The sequence below is a fragment of the Eleutherodactylus coqui genome, chromosome 2, assembly GCF_035609145.1.
Source record: "Eleutherodactylus coqui strain aEleCoq1 chromosome 2, aEleCoq1.hap1, whole genome shotgun sequence".
Lineage (NCBI taxonomy): Eukaryota > Metazoa > Chordata > Amphibia > Anura > Eleutherodactylidae > Eleutherodactylus > Eleutherodactylus coqui.
In genome coordinates, this window is record NC_089838.1 from 200,534,301 (window position 1) to 200,551,598 (window position 17,298).

The following is a 17,298-nucleotide window of genomic DNA, read 5'->3' on the forward strand; positions in this document are numbered from 1 at the left end:
TTCCTGGATCCTGAATGACAGGTTGACCTAGTGGTATATACGTCATTCCGAGGCGGTACTACTGCTGTTTATTTCTCCTGTAATACCTCCCTCACTGCCTGGTCTGGGGAAATATTTTTCTCCTATTTTCCTCCTCTAAAACCCAGGTGCGTCTTATCATCCGATGCGTCTTATAAAGCGAAAAATACGGTACATCATACAAGAGTAAAACATATTTATTGTATGGGGATAATCTGTAAAGGAGTTGTCCGAGATCATTTTTTATCTTAAAAACATGTTGACCCTGCCATAAAATAATAAATAGTCATATACTTACCTCTCTTGGGTTCAAGTATCTCCCACACTGGCAGCTCTGGTCTCACCTGTGACGTCATGTTTATAGGCTGCAGCAGCATGTGTATGAGACGTCACAGAATGCTGCAGCCAATAACAGACCAGTTTGTGATTGGCTGCAGCAGTCTGTGATATTCCATACATATGCCAACTGCAGTTTGTAAACATAGATGGATCTGGAGATGCAGGGACCCAGGAGAGGTGAGTATGTGACAGTATGTGGTGCAGATGATAAGGTGTACAAGGTGCCCTGATAGAATTTGTATTGGAGAAACAAAACAGAAACTACAGTCCAGGATGAACAGCTACACAATAACAAAGAAGCTGGATATACCCGTGGGGAATCGTTTCTCTCAACTGCATCACAGTTTAAGTCTTTCCAATCCACTGTCTGACATCTTCCTACACATTCTGATTGAAGCCTGTGCAGCTTCGATGTAGGAAGATGTCCAGCAGGGTATTCTTACTATATATTGCCAACCGCTTTATTGTCGGGGCCTCTCTGGCATGTCACATACCGCAGTACTGGCTCTAGCCAGCAGATGGTGCCATTGTATAATGGCAGAAAGAGAAAGCCCCCTAGGATTTTTTAAATGCATTCATTATGTCGCTATTCCCCAGTATGTATAAGTGAGCTACTGTTACCTTGGTCAGTTCTTTCTTTCTGTCACAATCTCCTAGCCTTTTTTTTCCTCAGATGTTCATGTGATCTTAATTCTTACCCACTCAGATCTGCTTGGGATTATGTATTCATTTTCTAGTCAAATTCTCAGTTTGTGTGATAATCACACAGCTCCTATCACACAGTTATAATTCAGGAGATCACAGCTCACCCTCCTGACTGTATACTTATTATCTGTAGCTTACTTACAAAAATATAGAAGGTAATGATCTTATTTGAGATTTCCTTATCGAATCCAGTTGCTTTTTATGGATATAGATATAAATGCAAGTAGACTTTTTAACCGTATGTATAGGACTAATAAATTCAGTGTTTTTACTTATCTTAGCTTGCGGTTACTCATATAGAGAACATTCTCTTTGGAGGTTCCTCCCCTAACCCACTAGAAATTAAAGCTTCTTTCTGGCATGTTCCTGTGTTAATTTCTTTTAAATAATGGACAGCATCTTCCTCCATTATTACTTTTATTAAACTATGCATAGTATTTAGATGAGGGTATTTTTGTGTCCTGATCTTATTAAAGATAGCACAAGTCTTAATAATATTGAACTGAAATAACCAAAAGAAGTTTTACTCCATATTTCTGATGGAAAAAAAACTCAGCAGAACAAAATGATTTGCCCAGATGTAGATATGCCAGAAAAATAATTCCTCCTTCTTTCCACATACAATCTATTCAACTTGGAATCAAATGATTAAAGAAACTCTACTTAAAGTCTGTGAGCAGCATTTTTAGCTTGAGCTCTGTACTCTTATGAAGAAGACATTATATAGTTATAGTTGGTCCTCTAGTGGGATCTCACATGAGTAAGAATCAATTTCTTTAATATGAATAAATTATATTGGAATATCTATACAAGCGCTTATATTATCATCTGCATATAATGTTATTAAGTCCATACTCTCTCCTACCCCAACTACATAGATAGGTTTATTGGTCTTCTTAACCCCTTCCTTCTGCAAGCCTTATTGTTTTTTTCTTTATTTTTCTATCCTGCTTCAAAAAAAATCATTACTTTTAAATCAGAACATTTTTATGGCCACACAGCTACATGCAGTGTTTATAGAGGACAAGTTGTAGCTTTCAATGGTACCATTTAAGATACCACATAATGTATTGGAAAACTCTTAAAAAGTTCTAAGTGGGGTGAAATGGGAAAAAATACAATTTTGTCATTTTTAGAGGGGTTGTTTTTATGGTGTTCATGGTGTGATAGAAATGACAGTTACCTTTTTTTCCATGGATCAGTACAATTACAGCAATATGAATCTAAAACAATAAATACAGCTGTGGGAGGGCTTATTTTTTGCAGAGCGAGCTATAGTTTTTGTTGGTAGTATTTTGGGGTTCATATGCATTTTTGACAGCTTTTCACTCAGTTTTTCCTTGGAGACAGGGTGACCAAAAAAGCACAACTCTGGAATTGCGTATCTTTTTTCTGATGGTGTTCATCCTGCAGGATACATAAGGTGATATTTTAATAAATTTGACTTTTATGGATGCAATGATACCAATTTTTAATTAATTTTTGTTATGTGCTCACTAGAAAAAAGGAGCTCATATCTGCTTTGCAAAATTAGAGGTGTGTGGGATTTTCATTCACTCATTCAACTACTACGCTAAGTTACTGTTGCTATCAAATCCTGCCACGTTTCCCCAAAAATTAGCCCTACCCTAATAAACCCTACCCTGATTTTCAGGGGGATGGAAATATAAGCCCTCCTCTGAAAATAAGCCCTAGCTAACCTACATGAAAAAACAGCAATACTCACCTAGCTGGCGGCATAATAGTCCCTCGAGCTGGTCACCGGCGCTGCGGCCGGCGGCCATGTCCTCAGTGTTGACACAGCACTCTCTTTCAGGTGACTGGGCTTTGAATACCCCTCCTCCAGCAAGCGAGTGCTGTAATTGGATCATGAGCGCTGTGGCTCAGCCAATCAGAGCCGCTGCTCGATCATTCACAGCCATTCAGTGAATGACATCACTGAATGGATGTGATTGGCTGGGCAGCGGTGCTCATGATCCAATCACAGCACTCGCTTGCTGGAGGCGGGGTATTCAAAACCCCGTCAGTAGAAAGAGAGTGCTGTGTCAACGCTGAGGAGCACACTGCAGCCTGCCCCAGTGCAGGAGACCAGCATGAGGGACCCAAACACTGCAGGCCAGGTGAGTATAAGACCCCCCCCCCCACCAAAAATAAGACACTGTGCCTCTTTTGGGACAAAAATTAATATAAGACAGTGTCTTATTTTTAGGGAAACACAGTATTTTAAAGAGATAGACTGCTTACCTGCCTAAGGACTCTGCATCAAACTTTCTATGTTAGGAGCCTGGGGAAAAGTGTAAACTCTGTTTTCTTTTCTAGATAAAAGATTGTCAACTACCACGCTACTGAATTTCAGTCGCTATTTCAATTAAGGATGAAACTTTAGTTCAAGTTTATTTCTTGTAAATATCTTAAATATAATAGTTTACCCATTCTTTGTTTGTTTGACCCATTCTAACATTAAAATAAGCACAAATATACATTTTATTGAGGTTCTCCTGTAGGTTTGATGGATGCAACTAATGTGAAAATTCCATATGAGGATGTATGTGGGAGTAACACTGAAGCTGCGTCTACTGCATCATCACAAAGCCACAATCACCGCAGCAGAACCATTTTTTCTACAAAACAAATGTCCACTTTAGAAAGAGGTGGGAATCTTTTGGTCACAAGTTGTTATATTATAATTATAAACCTAATGTATTCCTTATTCCAGGTTTTGAATCAAAAAATGTTTTTATAGTTTTGATCATATGTTCTCAGCCTCTGGCACCTATACTCCAAGGGGTACTTGCCATGGAGTACTCACACTTTTTGCTGTGTTTGTAATTGGACGTCACAGTATAAAATCATTAGAAGCAGAAACCAAAAATGGCAACAGCACGCACAATACATTCACTATCAGAGGTATACATACCTATAATCAATACTCTGACCACATTAAATAATGCAAGGTTCTTGGTATATAATTTGATCAAATTACATTGGCCCATTTACCAACGTCCAGGTGAGCAAGCTCTCAGATAGATCTTAACGCTAATACTAAGTGGTAAATCTCAACCGAGGAAAGTTGGGTTCCTACCTCTCAGAATGCTCCTCTCTTGGGACTAAGCCTACAAATAAAACCAGGGAAGGTAGGATACCATTTATATGGTCCAGTAGGAGGGACAGAAGGTAAATGGGCAGCAGGTGTGCACAACCAAGTGAAGGCTGCCTTGAACCTTATACCAAGAACCTTGCATTATTTAATGTGGTCAGAGTATCGATTAGGTATGTATACCTCTGATAGTAAATTTATTATGCCTGCCTTTGCCATTTTTGGTTTCTGCTTCTACTGTATGTTGCAGCCACAGTTTAACGTGCACCTATACATTTCTATTGGGATATATTTTCATTGGGTAGTGCTGACCTATTTTATCCTTTTATGACAGAGTATAATCATAGCCTTGGGCTTGCTTTGAAATCTATTTGATTAGGGGTAACTTGGTTAGCAACATTAAGAAATCGTTTTAAAATATATTTATTTGTTCTGCCCAAGAGAGGAAGGGTTGGGGTGAGGGATGTGGATTTGATAAATATTATTGTAGCTGAAAGTTTTGTATTTTGTATTATTGCATATTGACAAGAAAAAAATGTAATGCAATAATAAAGAAAGAAAAACTGGTTTAAATCATAGATCCCCAACCTTCTCTAGCTCATAAGTCAATATCCAATATGACAGGCAGTACTGAGTCACACTCGGGTATTTATAGACAATCTATCATCTCCAAAACTTTCCTGAAGTACAGTAATCAATGAATAGCTTAAAGGCAACCTGTCAGTAGGTTCATACTGCCCATGATCCCCGTACAGGTATGCACTCTGCCCCCATGTATGTTTTATTCTGAAATACAGTTTTAAATATGATTCAGAAGGGAGCTGGAAAGAATCTTGGACTCAAAGGGGCAGCCTATTAATTCTAAGTAGATCGCGGCAGGGAAAGGGTTCACAGAGGGAGAGCGCTCCCTCTGTGACTTCAGCCGGCTCTCACGATGTTATCGCAGAGAGCCCGGCTCGTTGCCATAGCAACAGGACGCCAGATACCGGCGTCCTGTATTGCCAGTGCCAATGATCGCTGTAATAAGCGATAAGGCATTGCAGGACAGAAGTCTCGCAATGTCTTATTGTAGCGATCATCAGTGCAACAGTGTAAGTCCCCCAAAAGGACAAAAATGGTGTAAAGAGAAGATCAAAATAATGTACAAAAAATAAAAATGTAAAAAAAACTTTTTTTAATGCTTTTTCTCATATTAGCATAAAAAATGTAAAAAAAAAAATGTAAAAATCCACATATTTGGTATTGTTGTGTCCATAAAGACACGCACAATAAATTGAACATGCTTTTTATCCTGCACGGCAAAAAGCGCAAAAAAAACAAAAAAACTGAGGCAAAATGCAAATTTTTAGCATTTTGCATCCCAAAAAACGCAATAAAAGTGATAAAAAAAACGTACGTACCCCATAATAGTACCAATAAAAACTACAGTTAGTCTCACAAAAAATAAACCCTCAAAAAAGGTTTTTATTGCAGAATAGTGGAAAAACCTAAAAAAATATATAAGAATTTTGGTATCATTGTAATCGTACCGGCCCGCAGAAAAAATTCTTGCTGTATAACTAATGCTTTTTTAAAAAAAAAAAATCTGTGGCAGAATTGATGCGTTTTCTCTCCCTGTGATCATAAAAAAATAATAAAACTTTTACAATATAGTCTATGTACCCAAAAATGGCACCATCAAAAACTACAGTTCGCCACATGAAAAACAAGCCCTTATACGGCCGCGTCGACAAAAAAAAAAAATATATATATGGCTTTTGAAAAATGGAGATGAAAATCTACCAAAGATCGTTGCGTCCTTAAGCCCAAAATAGGCCATGTCCTTAAGGGGTTAAAGAGGCATACACCTGATAATAAACTTGGCACATTTCACTTCAGGGCACTCTTTACTATACAAACTCAGATTTTTAGAGCTGTTTTATGTATGGCATTTTTTTCAAAAACACACTTTTTTCTATAGTTACATATGGAAAAATACCCCCCAAAATGCCACACGTAGAGCATACAGCAATTCCGAAAAGTCATGGATGCTCCAAAAATTAGGAAAAAATGGCACACAAAAAAGCATACTATTGGTAGTGTGTTTCATAGTTTACTATTGACCTACAGCAAACACCTGTTGCAAAAAAGTGGCAAACAACACCAGTATCAATTTTTTTAAAAATGTAGCATCTTTGGAAGAAAAACCTGTGTGAGACGGTAGTAGTGTTCAAACTAGTGTCATTTTTTAGTAAAGAGTACGTGATGTGATTGTGCTGATATGTTATGTGACATAAATAGCTAAGCTTATGCGTTTACACAGAAATTTTGCATGCATCTGCCGTTTCTTTGGGAATTAGCCATATTGCTTCCCAATAAGAAGGACAGCTCAGCATACTCTAAAATGCATTACATGATCTTATATTTTGCTTTCAATCTAAAGCATACTTCAAAGGCAGTAATAGATCTTGCCTACCCTCTTCTTTTCTATGGTAACAGAGTTTCTACGCGTTCAATATCCTGACATGGCTGCCAGAGAGAAGCTTGCGGCGGATACTGAACTTCCTGAAGTCACCATCAGAGTATGTCTAGTTATGGTTATGTCACATTCATGCTTATATTCAGTATAGAAGATAAAGGAAATAGTGTCTGGGAGCAAGATATTAGAAATGATTGAAAATGGGCATACATTACTGATTTACAAACATACTAGGTGTCATTTTGCTCACTTAACTGTGCAGAAGAAACATATAAAAGGTTATCTGTAGATATGATAAATTCATATAACGTTTACACAGGAATGGCACAATCTACATAGATATACAGACAAGTAAAACTAATTTCTTGTGGAGGACTGACTGAGGAGGAGTTCAGCTGAGCAATGGTGTTCATGGCTATGTGTAGACAGGTTGTGCCAGAAGTCATAGGGTCATACAGCAATTAAATAGTGATTTTATTTAAGTGGAGAATACAGGGATAGGTCTTCATATTTTACATACGTCTAGGCTTTTTAGCTTACAGGTAAGTAGTATATTTAAAATTTGGTAGTTTAGTAGATAAGTGGAGAAACATTTTTAGGGTACCTTCACATGTAACAGAAATACTGCAAATCTTACACCACGGAAAATCCGCAGTATTTCTGTATCAAAACTATCAAAATCTGCACCATTGGTGCAGATTTTGACTCGGGTTCCACTGTGGATTCGCAGCCGATTTCAGCCTGCACATACTATTCCTCTCACATCTGAATATTGAGACTGCCAGCACCAAGCGCACAATGCACACAATGCACACCGTCGCCCAACAACCGTGCCACCGCCACGAGTCAAGTGATATGGAAGTGAGCTTTCCCCCAGTGACAGGCAGCCCACTTTCATATCACTTGAGTGGTGGCAGTTTTTGGAGGTGAGAAAAGCGTTATGTGCAGGTTATAATCTTCCACAGATCAGCAGCTGAATCCGAGTCAAAATCAGCACCGAAGGTGTGGATTTAGACGCGTTTTTTGATGCAAAAAATGCTGTTGATTTTGCAGCGGATTTACCACTGTGGAGAAACCACAGCATTTCAGCTATGTGAGAATGTACCCTTATACAGATAGAGGTCAGAAATGCTATCTTTTCTCCTAAGGGAGAGCAACTATAAACTAAGTGAGGAGATTCAAGTGGCCATGCATGCTCCTCTGGGTAATATGCAAATAAGGGAGATGGAATAAATCCTCCACAGTGCCACCTATTGGAAGGTAGCATTCCTTCAAGCCAAAGTCAGACTTTTTATACAAGCCTTGTTACAATTCCCGGTCATTGTAAGAAGGCTTGTATGAAAAGTCTGACTTTGACTTGAAGGAATGGTGCCTTTCAATAGGTGGCACTGTGGAGGATTTATTCCATCTCCCTTATTTACAGATAGAGGTCATAACAGAAAAACACACAAGCAATGGATATTCAGTTCAGTTGCTCAGTATCTCCTACTTGATCTTATTAGCATAATTGTACAATAAGGACATAATTCACATCTTCATTTTCATACAGAGGTGCAGACTTACTAATTACTGCTATGTATTCATAGAAACTGGATTTTCTGTTTTGCCATCATGCATTGCGAATTTTGCAGTGAAAAAGAACTGTAGTGGGTAGTCACCCTTAGGCAGTGAGGTTGAGGATTCCCATTTACTTGAGGAATAGGTCTAATTACAAAAATATCATAGAATAAGAAACCTAATTATGGATGAATAAGGCAAATTTCACATGGGCGAGCGTGATATTGGGCAGTGAAACTTGGCTTGATATCGTGCCCTCAAACATGCGATTTCCCCGTGAATGCGAGGCGTTTCTGTGTCAAAAATGCCTTGCATCATTTCAGGGTAGTAACAATTGTTTTCAATGGGAAACCTCGCATCGCGTGCACCACACACGCTGTGCAAAGTTTTTCCCAGCTCCATTGAAAACAATGGGTGAGGTGTTCCAAGGTAATGCCCAAAGATAGGACTTATGGTAATCTTTTCCTGCACCGCGATGTGGGAAAAAAATTTAAAAAATTAAAATTAAAATAAAAAAAAAAAATCACTCATATATATGACTTCAAAATAATGGGGTTTATAATTGTGCAAGATTTGTGCATCTCGCACCGCACAAATCTCACGTGATTTTCTCAGCCGTGTGAAAGTGGCCTAATGCTGATGTTTTATTCTTTTCATAGATTTGGTTTTCAAACAGGAGAGCTAAGTGGAGACGTGAAGAGAAAATGAAAAGAGACCTACAGCTCTCAGGTGACAAAGGTAGACCCAATGAGGGGAATTTATTAAATGATTTAAACAACTTTGGTGGCATAAAAAACAAGTCATGATGTTCTGGGCCTGCCATATTTGTGCTAAAATTTGTGACTTTTCTTGCGTTTCTCCACTTTTGAAAAGTGGTAAGAAAAGTTGGTGGGGTTAAACAGTCAGCCAGAACTAACATCTGTCCTATAGATTTATTAATTATGACAAAAATTGGTGTACTTCTATTGTAAATCTGTACCATATATTTCTCTCTATAGAGCAGCCCAAATGTCTCTTAATACGTTTGACGCTTCAACATAATCTGATTTAACACTACCATATGAAACAGCAGAGTTAGTAAATCTTCTCATTGCGTTTCATGCAATGTAGACATTTGTTTCCTGATTATTAAAGGGGTTGTCTGGTTTAGAAAACTCACTTTTAAATATCCTATTAGGGAATTCCGTGGCTGGAAGAAGGACCCCTGTTCAGGATCCCAAGCTTTTGAGCTGTGTGAATAGCAGTTACAAAGAGTGCCTGCCAGAGGACTTATCCTGCTTTATACAGATAATCCATTGTCTAATGCTACTGTGTAAGGGCTTCAACAGATGAATGTATGCGCAAATACTCAACTGCCGAGCGGAGCATGCCAAAGTGGGGGAGACCACGGGGATTGCAGGATGGTTGTCACGAGTGGCTCTGCATTCTCTCTCGACAGTGGTGGCAATGGTGCTCTACTTAGCTATTACACAGTGGCACAAATAACGTATAAGAATACGTGTAAACTGAATGATGGTTTGTCACGTGATGCCAGTATCCCAATTTAAACTCTGGTAGACGATGGTAAAATAATTTGAGACAAGTTGAGTTAGCGTTTTGTAGTAAACTGAGAGCACACAGTTTTACTTAAGCTTTGCAATACACAATATTCACTTTCCACAGTAATGCAGCAATACAGAAGTTTTAGTAGCACTGAAAATAATGCAGTTGATGAACACGTTATAAGCAGGAAACTTCAAAATAACATACACTTTTCTTCAACATTCTCTCTACGTTTCTAGAGGTTACTCAGTAATGAATCCCCACAGTACTTGTGAACTAATGGGCTTACTGGAAGTGAAAGATGCAGGTGTTGGATTTAGGTTTACGATGGCTTCTGAACTAATCCTGGCTTTGATTTTACTGGGTAGTTTAACTCACTGTTTTAGTGAACTCTTTTCCTCATTGCTGGTAAGGCCTGGGAGTGGAAAGCATCTTGCTTCCCTTGAAGGCTTGATCAATCACTGCATGCTCTGCTGCACTCCTGACACATGACCTTCGATGACGACTCACTGCAGACTCTCCTCAGGACTCGCTGCTAACTCCTCCTCCACTTCTTCCTTTCTTCACGCACTTTCTGTTCTCCTCCCTCTCTGCATACTGGCTCTCCGGAATGTTTTCCCGCCCTGGGCTCTCCCACCAATCAGTGGAGGCATGACATATAGTCAATAGGCAACCAGGTATTGGCAGCTCTAAGCTTCTAACTTAGTAAGAAGAGGGAAATAAAGGTTTTCTTTTTACATACGGCACCTTCTATGCCTCCTGGAAGCACATAGACAGGTGCAACAGGAAAAATTGGTGTGACTATTCTGGAGGACCCTCCAGGGCACTACACAAGGGTTGTCCGCAGGGTCACACCTTTCCTCTTGATTTTTCAAACCTGCCATAGACTTCTATGGCAGCTTTCTGTGTAACACGCAGAAAGAATAGGGGAAGTCCTATCTTTTCACCTGCGCATGAACTGCATACGTGAAAAACAATTATGAGAATGAACCTATTGACATCAATGGGTTCGCTTTGTGACATTTAGGTAGGCAGGAGTTTCATGTGTGCAAAAACATTTGCCTATTTAAGCCCTATTGCTTAATTTGCTTGTTAGGGTGATTGAACATCTTCTGCCAGGTTTTCCTACAGATTACAATGGATTAGTAGGGAGTCCCAAAAGGGGCACACTTTGTGATTATCTATAGACCCTTCTGACAGCTAGGTATTCACAATTGTGAATAGGAGACAAACCTTTTAAACATTAACAGTTATAAAAATACTTAGAATTGTCATTACAATGTTTAAGCCCTTAAGGACGCGGACCTTTTTTTTTAACTATTTGTTTTCTTTTCTCCTCACTTTTAAAAATCATAACGTTTTTGTTTTTCCGTTTACCTAGCTGCATGAGGTTTTGTTTCTTGCGGCACAAGTTGTATTTTTCAGTGGTACCATTTAATATACAATTTACTGGAAAACGTTTAAGTGGAACAGACTGGGGGAAAAAGCGCAATTCTGGCATCTTTGGGAGTTCTTGTTGAACACACTGCAGGAAAAATGACATGATAGCTTTATTCTATGGGTCAGTATGATCACAAGGATACCAAATTTATATTATTTAACTTTTTCTATACTACTTTTAAAAAATGAAGTTATTATCTGACGCCAACTTCTGACAGCCATAACTTTATTATTTTGTCGATATAGTTATGTGATGGCTCATTTTTGCAGGATGTCAAGTAGTATGTATTGTTATAATTTTGGAGTCCATGTGAATTTTTGATCACTTTTTATTAAATTTTTTCTTGGAGATGGCGTTACCAAAATACGCAATTCTGGTGTTAGGTTATTTTTTCTGACGACGTTCACCGTGCGGGATAAATAATGTGTTACTTTAAAAGATCAGACTTAAACAGTCATGGCATACCAAATATACTGTTATTTTATTTTTAAAATGCAAAAAGGGGTTTTTATTTCTATTTTTACTTAAGCCTTCTTAAGCCTTTAGAAGAAAGCCTTTTTAGTTATTTAGCAAAAAAATTTAAGTTCCTATAAATTGTTTAATAGCTCATACCATATAATGTAATATCACAGTATTACAGTATACCACATTTTGACAAACCTTGCCTGTGGCATGCCTTCAATAGGCATTTTAAAGCTGCCCTGGGGGTCTGCATTTGGGACCCCAAAACAATGATCAAAAATGAGCAGAATTGACAGTGGCATTTAGAGTGTTAACAGCCATGCTTGGTGTTAGCACTTATCATGGCTGTTGCTGGTGAGTGTTGGCTATCACAAACAGCTGGTATTCGGCTTGTATGGAGAGGGGCATGATCCCAGTCCATATATGCAAAATGATCGCTCAAAGCTGTCACTCAAACTGTCGTTTGAGCGATCATCGGCCCGTGTAAACCAGCTGTTACGGTATCCTACCCGATGATACGCCAGCCTGGGTTGCCCTAGAACTTACCCGCAACCCCTGTCCCTGCCTACTTGCCTCCACTCCTGGCTAACCCCAAGCGGGCAATTGGGCGGCGGTCCCTACACTCGCTAGGGACCGAGGAGGGACGCTGGCATACCAAGATGGAACAGGGTAGGATACCGACAGGAAGGGCAGATGAATAAACCAACAGGAAATATAAACAGACCGAGGCAGATGGATAACCTGGCAGATATCGCAAACAAGCTGAAACACAGGAGAATGTCAGAGGCGGGAAGCAAACACTCAGAACAGAAACCAATAACTGGCAATGAATGGACCTCACTGCCAGCCTTATAAACAGAAGCCTCCGCCCAGGGGCGGAGAGGAGGAGGCGACACCTCCCAGCAAAATCTCAAGACAGGGACTCGTGCATAGAGCTGCACTCACAGACGCCCGTGCACACACCGCCGCCCGGACCCACGAGCGCGCGCACCAACCACCGGCAGCCCTGGCAGCCGCCGCATGGTAACACCAGCCTTTAGCTTATGAGAGAAATTAGGCCGATTTCACATCTGCGTTGGAGCCTCTAGTCAGATGTTCCATTGCAGAACAGGCTAGAAATACTAAAAGAAAAAGCGCTCCATGGAGCAATTTTTCTTTCCTCCAAAAGCCAGGCAGCTGAGCGGAAATTGAACGGACGCCGTTATAGTTAATGGGGTCTGACTGCCACTGTTCGGTTCCGTCCTGATACAGAAGCATTCGGCCATGGGGATTCCCCTTTCCTGCTCCCCAAACGGAGCAAGAAAGTAGAACCCTGGGTGCAAGTGTGAAAACACTCTTATATCTTCCTTATGGAGAGAAGGAGAAAAAGTAGCCAAATACCCAAAGGTGTAGCCTCTTGGGTGCATAATACATCAGTGTTTCTTTGGATGGTCTTAAGTAAACTGGTCTTTATCATAATGAAGATTTAGTGTGCTGTTACACATTGACAAGAAAACACCTCGGGCAGATAAAGTTTTGCAACATCAGGGGTGAGGGGAAAAAGTGCTCCTGTGTAACTTAGAATACAGTTTTGCTTCTGCTCACACCATAGCTCAACCCACAATCATCGCACATACAAAGTTTGCAGATCACGTTGTATTGCCATTATGCCTTAAGTACTTAAAATGATCCTCTGGTTTGAAAACAAAATTCTGTCCTGGAACTGGAGAGTGGGGGAGGTTTATTACCTGTACATGATAGTCTTAGCTGCCGCCATCTTTAGATTACCTTATGACACATATTGCATTAGTAGTGTTAGGACTACCAATGCAGTATATTTGCTCTGTGATTGGCTAGCGCTGCTCATGTGATCATAATTTAGATAAAGTAAAATAAATACATTTCTTGCCTTTATGTTGATCTTCAAGACATCAAACCTTAAACAAAGCTCGCTTTTCTTGACTTTGCTGCTGCAAAAGAGTCTACTTCTGCAGAATAATCTATTTCTCCTGCCAGCTCTCTACGGTCGGCTTCACACAGTTGTATTTGTGCTTGCAATACGCAGAGAATAGATCCCATTGATTTTCATGGGTTTGTTCACATTTACATATATTTTAGGCGCTAATTTTGGTCACACGCAAAAAAATAAAAAAGATGCTCTATTTTTTGTGTATTTATGCACTACAGTCTCCATAGAAGTCAATGCGGTGGGGTGCAAATTCGCGCACACTACAGAAAGATGTGTGAAACATTGTGTAATTTTGCTGGAAAAAGAACCTATCTGGAACTCGTTAAGACTAAATAGCTATTTCAATTGGTGCGTATTTGTTAGCCACGTACCAATGAACATGCCTTGCGGGTGCAAAAAGTACAGTAAAATACACTCATGCGCGCATAAAAAAAACATAGTTCATTCAGCAAAAATGCAGCGCTCAGGCATGCACAAATATGCTTGCAGTCGTGTGAAACCGGCCTAAAGCTTTATTTATACAGGCGAGAATCAAGTGTGATTTCCGTGCGATTGCGAGATACACAGAACTTGTGCATTAAAATAACACATTATTTCCAAAGAGTTAATACACATCAGTGATTTTTTGCTTGCACTTATGGTGTGAGATTGAAAAATTGCTTCATGCCCTATTTTTGTGAGAGTCTCTCATAAAAATGGGAGATCTAATGTGCTGCATCCCACACATCGCACAGCACACATGTACCACACCGAGAATCGCCTTACAATTGATAAAATATCTTGAGCCGAAAACCTGACTTGAGGCATAGTAAAACGCTCTCCCAGCCCAAGTCAGACTGAGACTCCTCTGAGCAATGGCAATGTAGAATGGATATCATGCTCCCTTCTATGTCTCTAATAGTTGAGCACCCCCCCCCCCCTCCACACACACACTCCCCAGTGCTAGAATGTCCATGGTACAGTTGTCTCATCATTAAAGGGTTTTTTCAAGTTATAAAAAATTGGCAGCAGTGAAAAGGAATGAATCATATATTAAAAATAAACAACAACAACAAAAAAAACCAATCACCTCCCACCATGCTGGGCCTCTGGTATTCTGTTTACTCCAACTGCAGCAGTCACAAGGTTGTTTACCCACATAACCACTGCAGCCAATCATCATTGACATCCCATAAACCTGCTGGGGCTTCTATTTTAAAAGCCCACGTGACAGGTTTATGTCAGATACCGGAGTGCTGTAGTGCCGAAATGGACTTCCCATGCCATGATGAGTATGTTGCTTTTATATAGTTTTGGGCAGGGGCGCCTTAAACTATATAAAAAATTTAAGTTGGACAACCCCTTTAATGTTCAGTGTCATTCTTTTTATTTTTACAGAGACAACTACTGATGGACTCTACAACCTTTGGAATAGATAGAATCTCCTCTTATAAACTTCAACCCAACAGTTTCCCATTTACAGCAGAGGAAGCTCCAGAAAGTAAGAGCTGTGTAGTGACATAAACACCAATATGTACTGAAAAGATTAGGGACAATTAAAGGTTGGGTTCTGTAATGAAAATTCTGAATGATCCCCCAAGCACAAACACTTACCACCCCCATGTAAAAGTTCCGGTAAGGTCATACTTTCTTGCCGAGTTGGTTAAGAAAAAAAAAACTAAGCATTATACATTTTTCTAGCGACTCTGCTCACATTACATGGCCAAAATCCGTGAGTCTGAGTCTGGTCATCTTGCCCTCCAGTGATATATCGGATCTTATACGATTGAGGACTTTTTTGTTTGTTACTCCAGCCGTCCAGGGCATACACAGCAGCTTTCACAAGCACTGCATCCAATGCATCAATCTTTCTGTCAGCTTTTTTCGCAGTCCAGCTTTCACATCCATACATGGCTATGGGAAAAACAATAGTTTGCACTATCCTGCATTTAGTTGCTACACCGATATCTCTACTTTTCCAGATTTTGTCCATGTTTAGCTTAGTGCTTCGCCCCAATGCTATGCTACGTTTTATCTCTGGCATAGATTCTCCATCCTAGTCAATTTTTGAACCACAGAAGATGAAGTCTTGCACTCATTCTATGACCTGGTTGTCAATTTTGATTTGAATTTGGCCATTTTTTTGTAGTTTTCATAATTTTTGTCTTCTCTAAATTCAGGTAAAGGCCCATTTTTCCACTTTCAGTTTTAATCTTCCATATCAGCTGCTTCAGACCTGCTTCTGTTTCTGCAAGCAGAGTTGTGTCATCTGCATAACAGATTGTTGATGTTCCTTCCACCTATTCCCACCCCAGTTTCTAATTTGTCTAGATCCATTTTCTGCATTATCACTTCCACATATAGTTAAGCAAAAAGGATGAGAGGATGCACCCCTGTCGGACACCTTTGCCGATCCCAAATAAATCTGTGTCCCCACACTGTGTTCTCATAGTGGCTTCTTGGTATAAAGTGATTTTATCATCTTGGACTAGATGTGCCGATACGCCCAGCTCTTGTAGAGCGTGCCACAGCTTGCCATTGTAGACTCAGCTAAAGGCCTTGATGTAGTCGATGAAGCACATATATTAATAATAATCTTTATTTATATAGCGCCAAACATATTCCGCAGTGCTTACAAAAACAGGGGGATACAGAAAGACAAAAGTACAAAAAATACAAAAACCACGGTAACATAGTAACCAGTTGATGGAAACAATAGGGGTGAGGGTCCTGCTCCAACGAGCTTACATACTACAAATAATGGGGTGATACAGAAGGTAAAGAGGCTGGAGATGTGCCCGGTATGGCGAGGTGGAGAGTGTGGGATGCTATACACATAAGCAATGGTCAGACATTAAGCCATGTGGTGGCTGAATCGGTGTGATTGCCGGGGGTGAATGATGGCAGTTAGCAGGCGGTGCAGTCTACTGGGACAGGGAGCACATTATCAGGCGGAGTACAGAGGGGTTTTGTTTAGGGTATATGGTATGCCTCCCTTAAGAGGTGCATTTTTAGAGCATGCCTGAAATTTTGTGAATCAGGTATTATGCGGATAGTTTTGGGTAGCACATTCCAGAGGATATATAATACTATATGACGGCCAAATAATACACCCAGACCATGACCACATGATATCTCCATATTGTTACTGGGGAAAAAAAACACTGAAGACCAACACTACCACTATACAGTGACCATACAGTATATTAGTGAATAGTAGTTTTACACAGGCACTCTGCAGACTGTATAGGGAAAAACAACTATATCTAGTAACTCACACAGGTAACTTCCTTTCTTTTTTTTCCATCCAACATAAGGGGGGTTCTTTACTAAAAGCAGTGAGACTGTGGAACTCTCTGCCTGAGGAAGTGGTGATGGCAAAATCCATGGAGGAGTTTAAGAGGGAACTAGATGCCTAGAACGCTATGATATTACAGGATACAGACATTAGGGGTTGTTGATCTCAAATGTTGATCCAGGGATTACTCTGACTGCCATTATGGAGTCAGGAAGGAATTTTTTCCTCCAAATAAGCTGGGTTTTTTCTGCCTTCCTCTGGACCAACAAGGATGGGGAGGGGGGGGGGGGGGGTTGAAACAGGCCAAACTAGATGGACATTGTGTTCATTCAGCCTAACATACTATGTTACTATATATCCCTGATTGCCATTGGCTCCTGTGGCTACTTCCCTATCTTTTTCATTTTTTCATAGTTCTACACTATCTCCCGTTCCAATGGTGCCTCAGTAATAA

General features: G+C 39.9%; 1 protein-coding gene across 1 annotated transcript in view; it reads left to right on the plus strand.

The window, feature by feature from the left end:
• PAX4 (paired box 4) overlaps positions 1-17,298 on the plus strand; it is a 67,796-nt gene that overhangs the window by 41,977 nt on the left and 8,521 nt on the right. Inside the window, exons 5-8 of the mRNA XM_066589323.1 lie at positions 3,567-3,713; positions 3,826-3,969; positions 6,638-6,720; positions 8,834-8,903. Coding sequence (XP_066445420.1) covers positions 3,567-3,713; positions 3,826-3,969; positions 6,638-6,720; positions 8,834-8,903 — 444 coding nt within the window. The remainder of the gene's footprint in view (positions 1-3,566; positions 3,714-3,825; positions 3,970-6,637; positions 6,721-8,833; positions 8,904-17,298) is intronic.